The sequence below is a fragment of the Emys orbicularis genome, chromosome 5 (genome assembly GCF_028017835.1).
Source record: "Emys orbicularis isolate rEmyOrb1 chromosome 5, rEmyOrb1.hap1, whole genome shotgun sequence".
Lineage (NCBI taxonomy): Eukaryota > Metazoa > Chordata > Testudines > Emydidae > Emys > Emys orbicularis.
In genome coordinates, this window is record NC_088687.1 from 102,399,131 (window position 1) to 102,417,531 (window position 18,401).

Below are 18,401 nucleotides of genomic sequence, written 5' to 3' on the forward strand. Positions count from 1 at the left end.
ACAGTGCATCTCTGAGCTGGTACGCTAGTGTGCGTCATCAGCACCCTTATATTAGTCACAGAACGAGCACAGCAGAGCACCTCATAAGACGCAAGTTGTGCATGGAAATGAACTCTTGGGACCATCTCCTGGGGAATCCTTGGAAGTCGCTCTCTTTTTCCCCCTTTCTTTTTTCTCCCCCTTTTCTGTGCACCATTGGGGTTGGGGGGGGGGGGGGGGAAGGGAGAGAGACTAATCACCTGTGGGAGAGGCAAGGGGGAGAAAATTCTGTGAGCTTCAACTTGCAGCTTTCCTCAGACCGTTCCCTCGGGAGGGAGGAGTTTTCCCTTTTGGAGGCTAGGACATGGATTTATGGGTTTCCAACTCGCTAGTATCTCTTAACTACAGGTAAGGGAGCTGCCTTCTGTTCTGATACAGCAGCCAGCCTGTAGGGATAGTTCAGGATCCTCTCCACCTGGCAACACAGAACTATACTGCTATTGGTAGAGTCCCCAGAAGCAGAGGGGACCTGAAGGTGTGTGTCAGGGGTGTCATACAGCACCAAGCTGTATTACTTCTCTCTCATTTCTGCATGGAAACGCCTGGGCTTTGCAAGGGTTGGTGACTTGGAGCAGGGCACCTCCCTTACTCCATGTTCTTCCTTCCTGCCCCCCCTTGAGATCTAGTGGCACAGGGCAGAAGAGGCAGGAAAATGATCCCACAGAAACAGCATGCTCATCTGATTCCATGTAAGCAAGGGAGATCCTAATGCAGTTGTCCCATTAATGCTCAGATCCTGTGCTGGGGATGGCCTGGGCCTCAGTGTGTCAGTCAGGTATGCTATTTGCAACTTTAGCAAAATCTGGTGCATTTGTACATGGACAGGTTTCACCCTGGAAAGCTCTGCTTCTTGGCAAAATCAAACTGTCACAAACATGTGGACACTTGAGACTGAAAACGGATGCCTACCTACTAACCACACTCTCCTCTGGGAACAGTTGTTCTAACCCCCTTTCAACTCAGCATCATATTGTCTGAAGGAAAATAAATTCTTGAAAAAGTCGTTGGGCCAGAGGCTTTCCTCCACTTACACTGGGAGAGAAGCAGAACATGAGCCGAATTACTGCACAACTTGAGTCATACCAAAAATATACATCCTGAGCCAAGAGATATAGACGCAGGTCCCAAGTTCACAATTGGGGTTCTTAGTGTGTCTAAAAAAGTTTGATGTCCATCAGTTTTCATTAATAACTATTTAAAAATGATACTGTGATCTCAGGGAAACTCTTAACATATTAGCTTCTGAACTATCACACAGAAAACTTTGTTTTTGTTCTTAGATGCAACAAAACGTGCAAACATAAATTTTGGCATGGATCACTAACTTTTCTCTGTTGCTCTTTTGTTTAATGTAAAAAGCCAGTGTATGAGTAATGGCCCCTAGATGTCCAAATGCAACATAACTTAGCCCTCAAACTGTAAAAGGGTATGATGTAAAGAGATTTTAAAATGTGAAGTGTGAGCTTCTGTATGGTTTCTCAATTCAAAAAAAAACAACACAAGAGGTAAACAGATTTGTAACGTCTGGCTTGTATGGAATTTAGACTCTAAGCAAACAATGTGGATTTGGAGAACCAGCCACATCTAAGAAATTACAGGAATCAATCTGTAACATAGAAATTAAAGAGCAAATTCTCCACTTTAATCCACATGCTGGTATTGGATTCGCACCAGAGTGCACATTACAGCTGTAAGCAGAATGTACCATAGAGAAACATGCATGAAGTAAAAGATCTTCCACCACATTGTGGATTAGAGAAATAAATGTGCCTTAAAATTTTAAGAATAAGAAATTGACAATTTAGGAAACTCACATCTGAAATACTAATCTCCACTATAGCAGCAAGTTGATACCTGTAACACTGAGTTTGGGGAAGAAGAAATTTGTGATACTATTTGGTCTAATTAAACAACAAGTTAACTGGATCTCCTTGGATATTATTGCACCTGTAGTTGAAACAGTGGTGCTTTAACTGGCCGGAAAACTACTTTCATTGTATATTCCAGAAAAGTGAACTTTTTAAAATGTGTAATCTTCCTCAAAAGAGGCATTTTAAATAGGCCGCGGTCCTAATTCATACTTTAGCCCAATATCCTTTATAAAGCAGTGTAAGTATGTCTGGCACAAAATCAAGCTCTGAAGTGCCTCCATCATTTCAGAGAAAGAGTCTTAAATATTGTTTTTCTCCAAAGGGTGGATGGGCACCGAGTACCAAATGAAACTAAAAATCAGCAGGCATTCAGTTCCCCGAAAGAGGCTGTCTGACATCACACAGCAGATCAGAAATAAATAAAATGATGCCTTTAGGCATGATGATAAATCTACTACAATGCTGTGAGAGTGACAGACTCCGCCATGACAATGTCAGTGTATTCTGTTGAGAAAGTAAAATGCAGTTACCTTCAATGGTACATTTATCAGATCATGTCAATCAACAGTACTAAAACAATGGATGTCAAAACAAAACGTATTAAAACAGTATGTTTTATAAAGACTGATGGCAAAATGCCCCACAATTATAGTTACGTATAACCAAGTCCAGCTCTCCAGGGTCCACTAAGTTAACACCTTTAAGCACACAAAGCAGTTATCAGAGGCCTTAATAACATGATTAGTTGAACCCAGCCAAGCCGCAGGAGAATTACACCCTCAGAAATCTATCGAGTGTGATCACAAACCTATCTGTGAATGCTAATACTTTGTAGTCCCAAAAAGGCAGAGTCAGTTCAAAAGCTCTTCACTGCTGTAGTTCTCCAGCCTTTTACAGGACACCTATTAAACGTGGAGTTTTCTAATAGAAAAAGGAACACACGTAACCAATATGAAGCACTTAGGTTTAGAAGCACTTATGGAAGAGTCCATGACCGCAGATATTTACAGTACATTGTATCTGGAGTGTACATATGTTATTTAGTTATTTATTCCTGCCCATCATTATATTGCATATTTTATAGTTCACAAGAATTCTATAAGTTAACAAGCAAGAGTCTCCTCCCTGAGAAACGTGCTTCTCGTATTTTTGCAGACACTCCCATTCCCTCACTCGGCTACAGTAAGGCATGGACAATGCTAAGAAGACAGTGTCAAATCCCAATGATGACAGTAAAAAACAGTTCTTCCCTTTCTCTTTGTGGAACTTGTCTGCTCCATTACAATTGCAGCTGTCAGTTGGCATCCATGCACTCTTGCCTGGTAAGTAGATGTTTTCCACCTGGGCTGCCTGTCTGCGTGCGTAGATCTTCCACTGTCTGCAGCAAAGCTTTCCTCTCCAACTCTAAAGTGAGAATGGATTGCTTCAATTTGCACTCGTTGTTCAGTAAAAATTCTACTGTAGCTTCTAGGTTTTGGATCTTTCCATTTGCCACCTTAAGGGGAAAAAGAAAACAAGAATTTCCTAAAAACTGTGAAACCAGTGGACCTTACAGACGGAGTTCTCCTCAGTCCTTCAGGCTTTTAAAAAGTCCTACTGAGATATGTCATGTTTGCAACAGATTTTCTAATTATGTAGAAAACACACACTGAATTAAAGCGCAAGTACCGCTACTTCCACAAACTTAGTATTACTTATAAATAGCATTGTCTACAGACAACAATCCATTTTTTTCTCTTTCTCTCTCTAATCTTTATTGTTTAGGCTCTAATATGATTAAACCTAGAATATACTACAGAGCAGATTAAAAGTTAAATCTACATATAATTAGCTAATAGATCTTTACATTTATTAGCTGCCACCTTTTAATTAAAGATAGCATCACTATTAATCCAGGGCTCTACTCACTACAAAACTACACTCCATAGGTATCAAGGTGCAGAAACATCATGACTCAGAAGGAAAAAATGTGTCTGCCAACGATTGAGGAACAAACCAAGCTGAGTAGGATTTGAATAAGCATCCAAAGGCCTGTATTCCATCTTACCTACTCTGTCATCTAGCTTCCAAGTTTTTGTTTTTGATCCAAGAAGCTTGAAAATCTAAATATAGAGCCCATCATTTACCCCCATATTCCCTTTAAACTACCCATGTACTCAGAAGTTGTATTAACATGTTTCTTTGCAAATCAGACAGAAAGAAGGAGCCCTGAGGAGTTCAGAGTGGATCAGCTCCTTCAGAGACCAACTGTACCATCTCTGAAGACCTGCCTTGTCTCTCTCATCCCACAGAGGTCAAGTTTTGAAGCAGCCACCAACACAACTGCAGACTGAATGGACTGAGGGCAGATACTGGACATCCAAGATGTACTATTTCATGTCTTTCTCATCATCCTGGATCATGGGTTCTCAAACTTTCTCATAACAAGGATCGCCTCTTAATAGAGAATGTGTCTCAGACATCTCTCCCGTTTGTGACTGCCTGACTACAGCAATTGCTTAAATGCGAAAATAATGTTAAGACTGCATTAATGTATCTTCAGCTGTCTTCTCCAGCTGCTAAATTTCATTAATTGAAGTGAGCCAGCATCATGTGACCCCAGCCAGCTTTCCACAGGCCACCAGCAAGCCCTACATTCGGGAACCTCTGCTCCAGACAAACTTAAAAGGTTTTAAATACTGGTAAGTTCACCTGGTACCAACTGTAAATAGGAAATACTGAAGACAGTAATTTCAGTTATGCCTTAACCTGGATCAAATCTGGCCCCCGTCTCCTCTATACAATGGTCTCTTCTGAAAATATGTACAAACAATGGTTCAATGGCTCGTTAGCTGGAAATATAAACAGTACCTGCAACTCCTCCAGTAGATCAAAGTTCTGTTTTCTCAAACTAGTGTTTGCCTTTTCCAACTTATCCATTCTCTGATTGTCATTGAGAGACGAATCTATCAACTCATCCTGAAGCACGTGATATTCAACTTCGTAAGCTTGCAACTGCTTGGCGATATCCATTTCAAACACCTGTTATATACATATCGGTATTAGATGTTATGAAGATCAAGAGAATCAAATGCATAAAAATTCTGTTGGTTTATTTTTAGGGTGTAGAGTACTTTTCTAGCTTATGTCCCATAGTCTCGAGACAGTGATGTCCAATGGGTAGAGGACACGCACGGGAGTCAGACATGAGTTCATTTCAAATTCTGACATTAACTTGTTGTATGACTTTGAGAGGTCACTTACACCAAAGTTTCCAAAAAGTGGCCACCGTTTTAGGTGTTTCCATTTTTAGGTATCAAACTTAAGTCAAGTTGGGCATCCAAAAATGGAGGTGCCCAAATTTAGGTGTCACTTTTGAAAACTGTAGCTCAAACCCCTTTGTGCCTCAGCCACCACACATGTAAAATGTGGATAATACCTATCTACCTTCATATAGCACAGTAAAAGCTTCACATGAAAAGTACTGTGTGCAAACTACTTCACCTATTTCTGATCTCGTTATATAACAACATTTTTAGTGTCTGAAAAAATATTAAAATTCTATCATTACTTCAAAAGATTTAATAGAGCAAACATTAAACCATGTTGGAGCAGAATTCTATTTTTAATCAATAGCTGTTAATTATTGACAGTATCCTCAGTCTGTATCAAGACAAATATTGAGCCACACCCTGCTCAAGAGACCTTATACTTTAAAGGCAGACAAATAAAGCAAAGTACATTGAGAGACAGCCAGAGGAAAGAAATACTATAATGTTCTCCCCTCTGCTTGTGGTCTTAGTATATCTGCTTTCCAATTTTCCAGGAAAGCTAAGTGGTAGACCGTATTACTCTAAGGCCCCTGAAGTACCTCACTGAATGCAATGAAAAGATGAAATGAGAATGACACAAATGTCAAATCACAGAAACGAATGGAAAACTAAACTTGAGTCACTCAATAAAGATACAATAGGAAAATACCCCAAGTACGGAAGTTAATCATTGTTCCTTATTTTAACTTCTTGTATCATATTTCTCTTGGAAAGGAGTCAAAAGTCAATTCCCATCTGAGATACTCATTGAAGTAATGAGAAATATTGCCCGTTTCCCTCCTTTGCTTTGGGACACAAGGGGTAAAGTTTTCATTGCTACAGGAGGGATATAATTTAAGAAGATATCAGCTATATAATAAAATGACTGTAACAATCTTAGAATTCATGTTACCTGTTTATTACTCACACTATAAAAATGATCCCTAATAGTTTTACTGCAGCATGAGTGTAAATGTTTGGGCTTCTGAACATTAAAGACTGGATCTCAAACATAGTTTAGGTACAAGTAAATCACAGAATCATAGAAACATAAGATTAGAGGGGACCTCAAGAAACAGGACCGAGAATACATAGATTATCCCTGACACCATCTTCTTAATAGCAGCCCTTAACATATTTGAAGATTGTTATAGGTCCCCCCCGGTCTTCTTTTCCCAAGACTAAACAAACCAGGTTTTTTTTAAATTTACAGGTCAGGTTTTCTAAAACTTTTAACATTTTTGCTGCTCTCCTCTGGACTCTCTCCAATTTGTCCACATCTTTCCTAAAGCGTGGCACCCAGAACTGGACACAGTACTCCAGCTGAGGCCTCACCAGTGCTGAGTGGAGCAGGACAAGTACCTCCCATGTCTTATATATGACACTCCTGTTAACATACCTCAGAATTATATTAGCCTTTTTAGAAGGTGCATCACACTGTTGACTCATATTCAATTTGTGACCCACTATAACCCCCAGATCCTTTTGATCAGTACTGCTGCCCAGGCAGTTATTCCTCATTTTATAGTTGTGCATTTGATTTTTCCTCCCTAAAGGTAGTACTTTATTGAATCTCATCTTGTTGATTTCAGACCAATTCTCCAATTTATCAAGGTCATTTTGAATTCTAATCCTATCCTCCCTAGTGCTTGCAACCCCTCCCAGCTTGGTGTTATCTGCAAATTTTATAAGTGTACTCTCCACTCCATTATCCAAGTCATTAATGAAAATATTGAATAGTATCGGGCCAAGGCCAGATCTATGCTGGACCCACTAGATATAGCCTCCCAGTTTGACAGCGAACCATTGATAACTACTACTTGAATATGGTCTTTCAACCCATCTTACAGTAATTTCATCTAGACAACTTCTCCTAGTTTACTTATGAGAATGTCATGTGGGTCTGTAAAAACCTTACTAAAATCAAGATATATCACATCTACAGTTTCCCCTGATCCACTAGGCTAGTAACCCTGTCAAAGAAGGATGTGAGGTTGGTTTGGCATGAATTGTTCTTGACAAATACATGTTGGCTATTACTTATTATCCTATTATCCTCTAGATGTTTACAAATTGACTGTTTAATAACTTGTTCCAGTATCTTTCCATGTATCTATGTTTGGTTGACTGGTCTAGAATTCCCTGGCACTTCTTTGTTCCCTTTAAAAAAGAACAGTTACTATGTTTGCCCTTCTTCAGTCCTCTGGGACCTCACCCATCACCCATGAGATCTTGAAGATAATCGCTAATGGTTCTGAGATTGAATTGGCTAGTTTGTTAAGTACTCTAGGGTGAATTTCATAAGCCTCTGCTGTTAGATGTATACATCTAACTTATCTAAATATTGTTTAACTTTTTCTTTCCCTATTTTGGCTTGTGTTCCTTCCCCCTTGTTAACATTAAGGCTTGGTCTACACTTACCCCCCAATTCGAACTAAGGTACGCAACTTCAGCTACGTGAATAACGTAGCTGAAGTTCGAAGTACCTTAGCTCGAACTTACCTCGGTCCACACGCGGCAGGCAGGCTCCCCCGTCGACGCCGCGGTACTCCTCTCGTCTAGCTGGAGTACCGCAGTCGACGGCGATCACTTCCTGGTTCGACTTATCGCGTCCAGACAAGACGCGATAAGTCGAACCCAGAACTTCGATTCCCAGCCGCCGAACTAGCGGCTGGGTGTAGACATACCCTAATTGTGTTAAGAATCTGGTCACAATTTACCTTTTTAGTAAAGACTGAAGCAAAATAGGAATTGAACACCTCAGCTTTCTTGATGGCATCCATTAGCAATCCTTCCCCACTAAGTAGAGGACCTACACTTTCCTTCAGCTTTTCCTTGCTCCCAATGTATTTATGGAACCTCTTCTTATTGCTTTTTATGTCCCTTGCAAGGTATAACTCATGTTGTGCCTTAGCCTTTCTGATTTTGTCCTTATATGCTTTTGCTATCTTTTGTACTCATCTGTAGCAATTTGTCCACATTTCCACTTTTTGTAGGATTTCTTTTTGATTTTCAGGTAATTAAAGAGCTCCTGAGGGAGCCTCATTGGCCGCTTACTATTCTTCCTATTTTTCATTTGCATGTATGGGATTTCCATTTTCTATGAAAATGAAAGTTTCAGTAGAAAATACACAGTTGTGACTTTCAGAATCAACCTATGCAATTCAGCAAAGCAAACTGTTAGTTTTGTCATGACCGCTGTCTTCCAAACTCCTTTGCACTCAGAGAGGGGAGGGAAGTCCCTGCTGTCATAACCAAAGCATCAACTCCAAAAGGACAGAACATTAGGCAAATCAAAAATTTCACCTAAAAAGCTAACAAACTTAGGGCAAGTTATGGCATGGAAGCCACAGGCTACAGTTGGGGGAGGTGGGAGGATACGGAGTTGCCTAGTAGCCTTGTAGAATCTGCGATCAATTAGCTGCTCTCTCTAGCAGCAGTCCTTATCAAAGGAGAGCAGCTGTTCAGTCCTCAGGTCATTTTACCTGCCTGCTCTGAAACTAGAGCAGTTTGAACGCGGGGCAAAATACCCCGTCGCTTCTGCTCAGACCTAGCAGTTTCCCTCAGCTCACCTAGGCATAGGTCTCTCTGTACAACCCTGCACTCTGGCTTTTGTGCACTGTACATAATCTACCCCTCCGGAGAGTACCAACACTGTTAATGTCCTTCCCCCTTAGACACCAATCCCCTCTAATTTTGCCCACCTTCCTCTGATATTAAGTGTTGGGGAAAATCCTTAGCTACTTTAATGAGCCTGTTTGTTTTAAAGGAGCATTGCTGCAAGCAAATGGAAAGCCATTCCCCCAAGGCCATTCTGCAGGGTTGTAGTGCTTTCACCATGGATCCTTCTGGTTTGAAGCCCACTCTCACTTCTCGCCCCCAAGGCTATCTGTGGACAGGCAAATGCAGCTCCAACTGCAGAGTGAACCTCACCATGCTTTGGGGAAAGGAAAGGGGAAAAAGTCACCACATTTCTGTTCTGTGTTTGTACAGCACCTAGCACAAGGAGATCCTGGTCCATGATTAGGGCTCCTAGGCACTACAGCAATACAGATAATAAAATAGCAATACTTGCTGTCTGTATTTCCCCTCACTGTGAATCAGTTGTCATGGCCAGGTCGTTTTCAGGATAATAGGGTCTATATGCAGATCACTGCAAACACGGGTTATCCGTGTTCTTTACAGACCCACAAATACAGTATACTCCCGATTATCCAAACATCCTGGGCGACAGATAATCGGGATTTCGGATAATCGACAGGGCAGGAGCCGTTCAGCAGTGGGGTGGCCACCAGGTCCTCCTCCTTGCAGTCCAGGCTAGGGGGAGTTGTCTCTGCTCTATCCTGCCAGAACCACAGCCACCCTACCATCCCCCGGCACCTTCTGGGATCAGGTGTCACTGGTCCTGCAGCAGTGACGGGAGAACTCTGCAGCTCTGCTGTCATGACCCGGCTCCCTCACTCATGTGACAGCGAGGCTGCAGAGGTCTCCCTGGCTGCCACAGGAGCCATTCAGCAGCAGGGTGGCCTCCTCTGCACCCGGGGTCTCGTCCTCCTCTTCGCAATGCTGACTGTGGGTCTTTTCTCTATTATCCAGACCTCCACATTATCCCAATCCCTTCCTTGTCCCCCAGCATGAGATAGATGCCCTCTGTAGCATGTACCTCACACTGAGGGACAAGGAAGAGATTTGGATAAATGAGACTACACTGTGCATCCGTTAGAACCACCTTTTAATCACAGTAGTGTTTCATCATTTCCCTCCCCAATGGAATAACTGCCATCTTGAGGGATGACTCAATGTTTCCCAGTACTATGACTGAATGCAGGAGACTGCACCATCCCATCTCCTCTGCCTGGAAGACAAGTTTGATGTTCCACAGCATTTTGCTACGTATTAACAAACTTGCATCATACAACTTGGCAGAGCAGACATCATCAACAAAGAGAAGTCTATGGCGTGGGTAAGACAAGTTAACATGCACGAGGCTCTTGTAAAACTATTTTTTTCTTCTGAAATTAGATGTAGAGAATCAGACTCTGGAAATGGGTAAGCCTAGTAGTCATTCAGCCCACCTTATTGCCTATCCTGTAGAATGCACTGTATCTGGGATACAGTATTATTGCCAACAAAATGAAAATCAATTAAATACACTTAGTAAAAATCAGAACTGTAAATGTAATTAACAATGTAATTAATGATGACTTACTAATATGTAAGGATGCCCAGGTACTGTATAAGTAATATGGTTTGAAAGCTTCTTTAACATATTCCACTACAATTAGTAACCTATTCTCAACTAGGAATAGCACAAGCACTTTTCTCCATTGTGATTTTACAAAAGAATACTACTGCTCCTAACTTCTGCTAATAAGAACTTCATTTCTCTTGATAATAGGTAAATGTTCAGATTGTCTCATACTTGATTAATGGTCTTTTCCATCTGTACCAAGCCCAGGTTTGGGAGAGTGTTTTTAATAAAATCCACTATGGTTTCTAAGTTCTCATGTTGCAGAATCAAGGGTTTGTGACTTCCCAACAGGCTTAAAGCCACTTTAAATATAACCTCTGATCCCTGAAGAAAGAGCATATCTGTGAAAACAAAGAAAAACCAAAAGTATATAAAACAAGCACATCTTTTGATAAGAATAATACAACAGTAAAATTTCCAAAGTATAACACCTTCATATACTATAGAGATCAAGAGGCTAGAAATATTCACCAATCAGGCATTTTTGTAATTGTGTTTTCTAGTTAAACAATTTTTTTTTTTTAATAGTACCTTCCACTGAAAGGGGAAACGGAACTTTTGTAAAAGTTTTACATTGAAAAAGAAACATTTCTTTAATCCATGGAATCTGCATCACAGGAAGTCAATAAGACACACAGTGTGTGGGATTTTTGAAAGGATCATATATACATATATTTTATGTAGGAACTGTATTTTCAGCTATGCTAGCTAAGTCATATGCTTCAAGGGCATGAACTGAGCAATGCTATGTAAAGGAGTTCCTTCTCCTGTTCTGCCGAAATAGTGTACAAATAGCCACATGTAAGAGAGAGTGAATGTGCGTGTGTCCACACATGCATGCGTTGTGTAGTGGGCTGTGATTTTTTCTAAAGCATTAATATACATGTGGCATTATGCCCCATATTCTTCATAGCAATATTATTATATGGTATGATTATGGCATAACTATGATGTATTTTATGCAAGAGGGGTCATGTAAGATATCATTGAAAAGATATGATTCACTGAATATGATTATCCTATTTGTATGCGTGTATCATTTTGGTATCTGAAGTTAGGAATATTGCCTATGCACCTATTACAAATGTGTTTACACCTGGGGAATGCCCAGTAGGCAGAAGGCAATCAGTCTAGATGGCTGGCTGGGAAGGGCCATTAGGTCTTAGAAGATGCTAATCTCCCACCAGGGAGCCTTCCTGAGGACGCTATAAACAGCCTCTGACTCATGGCTGCTATGACCCTATAGGGACATGTGACCAAGTCACCTGGTACTGGACTCCATCTTGGAATACCAGTGTGTTTCCACTGAAAGGCATGGGAACTAAAGTTGGAGACAAAGAGTTCCTGCCATATGCAAAAGCTATTTAAGGGGAGTGACATCACGTGGTTCTTCACTGACTCCCCGCCCAAAGGAGATGCTTAGAAACACCTTAGAAAAAAGGACTGAACTGGGGGAGAAGGGATGAACCCAGGCTAGAGGGATTTCTAGCCTGTGAAAGGAATACCTGGGGTTTTAAGCTGCAAGCAAGTGAAGCATGCCCTTAAGAGCCCCCAGCCAGCTTAAATCATCATTTAGGGTGAGAATTTGCTACTCATATCCAATTTCTTTAGTATATTAAGCTCAGATTGCGTTTTTGTTTTATTTGCTAGGTAATCTGCTTTGATCTGTTTGCTATCCTTATAATCACTTAGAATCTATCTTTTGTAGTTAATAAACTTGTTTTTGTTTTGTCTAAAACCAGTGTGTGCAGGAGTTATTAGTTGGGGCAGAAACCTGTGTATATTCCTCTCTACATTGAGGGAGGGGGCTAATTTCATGAGATTATACTGTACAGTTTCCTGTGCAACGCAAAACGGTACAATTTTGGGTTTACACTCCAGAGGTGAGTGCGTGCCTTAGGAACTGGGAGGTACCTTAGCTGAGCCTTCCCTTGAAGAGCTGATCTCAGCATCTCTGTGTAGCTGCAGCTGGGTGTGTCCCTACCTGTACGTGTGCTGGAGGGGGGTTGAGGGCCTGTCACAGCAATATAGTGTAAAGGGAGCCCAGGCTGGTGGGTCAGGTGGGCTCAGTGGTACCCCAGTTCCAGGTGGCACCCCAGGGGGAACCCGTCACAATACATCAGGACCATTATTATTCAATTTTTTAAGTGACAATAGTGTGTTTCACTAGCTAGATCAATTGCCCTGGTTGGTAGGGTGATCAGACAGCAAATGTGAAAAATCAGGATGGGGGTGGGGAGTAATAGGAGCCTATATAAGAAAAAGACCCAAAAATCGGAACTGTCCCTATAAAATCGGGACATCTGGTCACCCTACTGGTTGGTGAGTTATCACCCGAGACATCCAGTACATATTTAAGCTATGTATAAGCTAGGCAATGCAGTGAAATTGGACAGTGTTACTTCTTCTTGTATGTGTTATGTTTTTTGAAGGGGGTCATGAGAACTCTATGAGGAAGTAAATGGAAGCAGCAGAATTTATTGTTCAGCTGTCAGTTCTGAGCTTGAATGGGATTACAAATTAAAGAACTTTAATAAATCAGTAGGTACCTACACTTTAATTATAAGGACTGAGTGTAATCTTTCTTCAGCCCTATTTCTTACCTACTGGAGGGAAGTGGAAAACTGCATTAGGAAAACATACCACACTGTGTATGGGACTTGAGTTAAAGAAATCAGTTTTCTAACAGCATCTGGTTTATTTGCTTTTTAATATGAGTATCTGATAAACATATTAATATCCTAACAAGCCACACTAGTAATCACATTTGTAGTGTATCTTGATATCTCACTAATGTAGGCTGTGTATTAATGCTGCAGGTGGCCCCATAAAGACAGCATCCTGGTACACATTCAGCACAGTGCAGCCACAGTATCTAGCTACCTTTCAGCATTAACTTCCTTTCCATCTCTTCCTTTTTCCTTTACAAACAGCCTACAATCTAGCACAGATCTTTACGGAGACAGGAAATACATGAGAGCAACCCTGCAGCAGCCAACGATACCGCTCACAATCCATCTGGCCAGGGGAGATACAAAAAGCTCTTTTCCTCCATAGACTCTCTTGCTACTAGACCTCAAAATCTGCTCTGGGTTTTAAAGAGCGACTTTCATACAGGAGGAAGTATCCAGTATATTACAAAAAGTTATTAAGGGGAGGAGGAAACCATATGGAGAGTAAGTGGATTTTTGTTTTCAGTTCAGGTTTGCTAATTACCAAATATATCTGTGTTTATACAAAGGCTTCCTATCTCTCTTCCTTCTACTTGAACCTGCAAATGAAGTCATGCTGCTGAACTGGTAGCATCACAATAACTTACATGGTAATAGGCTGATGCCAAACACATTAGGACTTCATGATCAAATAGAAGAAGAAACTGAACAATGAGGGAAAATGCTGATGTCAAAACCTCAAGTCTCTCCAGTGCAGCAAAGAACATAAGAAAACACTTGCTGACTACATTTCTCTGTATAAATATTCTCCCCTTTGAAGCTTGTATCAGAATGAAAGTTTCCCCCTACAGTTCCTTGACTTTACCCTGAAGTCATAACTCATTTCACTCCTTTCCTGTATTCATCTCTCTCTCACACAGAGGGACAGAAAGAGCATGAAGCACATGCAAAAACTGATAATAAATCTTATATTTCTGCCCCAGTCATCCTAAAAACAGTGCAAACAGCTCCAGTTCCAATTCAGTACATTCTATAAGAGGTAGGGCTGCTCTGAAAGATGTAATGGAAAGTGAGCATCTGTCTTCATATGTCTATAGAAATCAGAGAGTATCAGGGTTGGAAGGGACCTCAGGAGATCTGCTTTGAGCAGGGGGTTGGACTAGATGGACAAATCCTCAGACATTTTTTTTTTTTTTTTTACCCCAGTTCCCTAAATGGCCCCCTCAAGGATTGAGCTCACAACCCTGGGTTTAGCAGGCCAATGCTCAAACCACTGAGCTAAACTTCAAAAATACAGGACATTGCTCTTTAAGGGAATCTACAGTATTTAATATTAATATAGCGAACACCAAGCAAGAATCAAGAAAGATGAAGTACAAAGCAGAACCTAATTAAGCAGAGAATAATACATCTACATGACCCAACACCTGCCCCTAGAAAAAATGCAGATTAACTCAAAGTGACCTATTCGGTATTAAGGTATGAGCTAGATTGATTATATACTTCTGAAATCCCTCACTCGTATATAAAATAGTGAGCAGTGAACAAAGGCCCATTTGTTTTAGGAGCTTATCCATCCCTAAGGCTTCCTGTAAGTGGGCTGCAAGCCAGCGACAATGCAATGTAGGCATCCAAATTAACGTCAGCATGACTGGCAGACATCAGGATTTAAAATCAAGTTATCTACAATCTTGGAACAGAATAAATGTTGTTCTTCCAAGTCTCCTCCACCACTAAGTAAATAGGAGGTTTTAGAGAACCTTTGTTTTGCAGTACCCTCACATGACCTTCTATTCTGAAGTGTTGAAAGTTTGGACAGATGGAGAAAAAAGGAAAAAGGCAATTTTGCTACTTTCTAGCATAACACAGCTTTGTAACTCCAGAACTTCTTTATAACCTATGGCTTTAATACACTGGAGTATAGCCTTCAGAAGACAGTGGGCTCTAAGGTAGACTAAACGCATTGTACCTTTAACTACTACATTGTTACATAGCAATTGGGTTGCAGGAGTCAATGGCCTGTCCACTATTGGTGCACATGTGCCTCATGCACTTCAGTCCAGAGTCTTTAGCCAGCAGTATCCTGGCATGCACCCTGGTCTTTACCCAGCAGGACCAGGCAGTGTGCATGCGCCCTGAGAATCCTCATGCTCTGCATCAAGGGCATGTAAGGGCAGAGTGCACCAGTGCTCCTCAGTGCTTCTGGCTTTGAGAGGGAGCTTGCAGTCTGTGCGACTGCCAGCTAATTTCTACTGAGTAGTTAATAGTTTTGATATTTTTAATAGCTTTCAGTATGAAGTGGTCAAAGCGGAGACTCTGAGGTTACTGCCTGGGAGTAAGCAATACTGGAATGTGCATATGGACAACCATGCGAAGGAGAATGGGAAGTTACTTACCTGTACAGTAACAGGAGTTCTTCGAGATGTGTTGTCTATATGCACATTCCACAACTTACCCACCACCCCTCACCTTTAGAGTCCTTATCCTTGAGATGCTGCAGTTGAGAGGAAACTGAGGAGCACTGGTGCACTCTGTTCTTATATGCCCTCGATGCAGAGCATGAGAACTCAGGGTGCACGCACACTGTTTGGATACTGCTGGCCAAAGATTCCAGACTCAAGGGAATGAGGTGCCCATGCACCTATAATGGAAAGTGCATATGGACAACACCTCTCAAAGAACTCCAGTTCCTGTAGGGTAAGTAGCTTTCCATTGAATGGGCTGCACAGTCAAAAGTTGGCAGGTAAATCAGTTTGCCTGGTTAGTCTGCATTTGAGACACTAGAATTCAACTTTTTTTTCTTCCTTCCTAGGAATCTAATAAATGAGTGATAAAACCAAAACCTGTCAGGTTGTGCAAAACTGAGTGACCAGTTGTGTAGGAATTACTTGGTTCCCAGCACTATGTGCAGTATTGCCAACTCCAACCATTCAAAAATCATAAGATTGGCTTAAAATCGTGACAATTAAGAAAGAAGTTTGAGGTTTCTATCTTTCTTCAGGTTTCTGAGCCTTTGGCATGGCTGAGGGTGAGAAACTTTCATTTTATAAAGGTGTCAGTTCAAGATTCTCACCTAATCATATGCTTCCAGGAGTTGCTGTTTAAAGAAAGCCACCAAATATTGTGAGACTTTCAACGCTGGACTTGTTCTTCTGGGAAACAACAATGATTTTTAGAAGGTGGTTTTAGTCTCACATGCTCCTCTGCTGTGACAAGACCCTAGTTCCACATAGGTCATTTACTTATCTCAAGCTTTTATTCCACTGTAAATTCTTTGCTTTTTAAAGCTCTATAATCTTCCAGTGGCAAATTAAAAGCAAAACACATGATATGCAAATCTATATATTGAGGAGTCACAAATGTATTAGGTTGGGCATAAACTAAAAGCATGTGTCTTTTGTATATCTGCAGTCAAGCAGTTCACACAGGAGCATACTGAAACATGATAATTGATAATACAGTTAATCATGGATGATTGAAAAGAGGAATGTTGATTATAAACTCAGTGCATGACACTTTCATTTTCATTCCATTCCTGAACAGAATTATTGTCAGTTAGACATTGATTATTGTGAGGCTAACCTGTTTAGAACACAACCTTGTTCCTTGATTAGGTGCTGTGCTCACCATAACTAGCTGTGTATCAAAAAATGCAGCAAATATAGATTTTATCTATATAATCTATTCCATCCTTATCACCATGGTATCTTCCAATTCCATATTTTGCATTGACTTAAATAGGAACAGGACTATTCTCCTTGAAATATATATTTATTATTTGCTTTTGTATTGAAAAAGAGACTGATTAAAAAGGTTAGGAAAGTGGTCATTTTAATGCATGAGTAAATCATTGCACCTTGTATGCTTGAGCCCTCAAATCTATTTACCAAGATAGGAAATGAGAATGATTAGAGGTACAGAAACAACTTCCATATAAAGAAAGCTTTAAAAGATTGGGAAGAGAGGAGACAAATGAGAGGACACGCTAAAGATATATGCAATGATGAAGGGCATAGAGAAGGTAGACTGGTAAATAGAAGTGCTCATTCTCATAAGAATAAGATCATGGGGACATTCAATGAAATAGAAAAGCAGAACATTTAAAACTGATAAAGGGACATAAATACCTTTTCACGTAACATGAAGTTAGTATACGGAACTCATTGCCACATGATATTATTGAGGCCAAGTTCTTAATAGGATTTTTTTTTTTTTTTTAAAGAATTGGACATTTACATGGATGCAGACAATGGGTAACAATTTTCAAAAAAGTGATACAGCAGCCTAAATCACGTTGGGACTTAAGTGCTTTTGAAAATTTTACTCAATAGCCAGAGTTAAAATAGCCAGGATTATTCTTTGGGGCATCACCCAAACTCTAACTAACTAAATGTTATTTAGGAAGAAACTTTCCCTGTGGAGAAGTTGTTCCATAACTGTGACTGAAAGGTTTTTTGCACCACTTTCAGAAGCAGCTGGCCCAGACAATTTTGGACGCAAGCATACTGGAGTATGTGGACCACTGATTTTACAACAATTCCTATGCTCTGAAAACAATGCTTGATTGTATGTTTCTCTCAATGTGTTTCTCTGTGGGGTGAAGCTAATGTATTTCTAGGATATATAGCACCACTGTGCTATACTGTCTCCTTGGCTCTTACATGCATCAGCTCCTGCCTACTGCCTAAGCCAGTTGCTCTCCAGACTACTGTACCCCTTTCAGGAGTCTGATCTGTCTTGCATACCCCCAAGTTTTACCTCACTTAAAAACTACTAGCTTACAAAATCAGACATAAAAATACAAGTGTCATAGCACACTCTTACTGAAAAATTGCTTACTTTCTCATTTTTACCATATAATTACTAAATAAATCAACTGGAATATAAATATTGTATTTCCATTTCAGTGTACAGTATATATAGCAATATAAACAAGCCATTGTCTGTATGAAATTTTAGTTTGCACTGACTTCACTAGTGCTTTTTATGTAGCCTGTTGTAAAACTAGGCAAATATCTAGATGAGTTGATGTACCCCAGGGGTACGCGTACCCTTGGTGAGAACCACTGCCCTAAGCAAGCAACTAATCTGGTTGAAATAAGTCATTCTTGCTGTGTCTTATTAACTTTTGGCCACTGTATTTGTTCTTAGTGAGGCAAGTCATTCATCTAAGCGTGGCTCCACTACAGTGATCCAGGCAAAAACACACTTTTTATTTCAATATGTACGTATAGTTAGTTGAGCCACCCATTTATGGGTATACTGATTTAGTCATGGG

General features: G+C 40.5%; 1 protein-coding gene across 3 annotated transcripts in view; it reads right to left on the reverse strand.

The window, feature by feature from the left end:
* Positions 1 to 3,204: 3,204 nt before the first annotated feature.
* The window catches only part of TBC1D1 (TBC1 domain family member 1), a 183,651-nt gene continuing 168,454 nt past the window's right edge, over positions 3,205 to 18,401 (reverse strand). For all 3 annotated transcript variants that reach the window (XM_065405017.1, XM_065405016.1, XM_065405015.1), the window contains 3 exons: positions 10,623 to 10,792; positions 4,761 to 4,931; positions 3,205 to 3,405 (listed from right to left, as the gene is read on the reverse strand). In XM_065405017.1, the coding sequence (XP_065261089.1) occupies positions 3,205 to 3,405; positions 4,761 to 4,931; positions 10,623 to 10,792 (542 nt within the window). The remainder of the gene's footprint in view (positions 3,406 to 4,760; positions 4,932 to 10,622; positions 10,793 to 18,401) is intronic.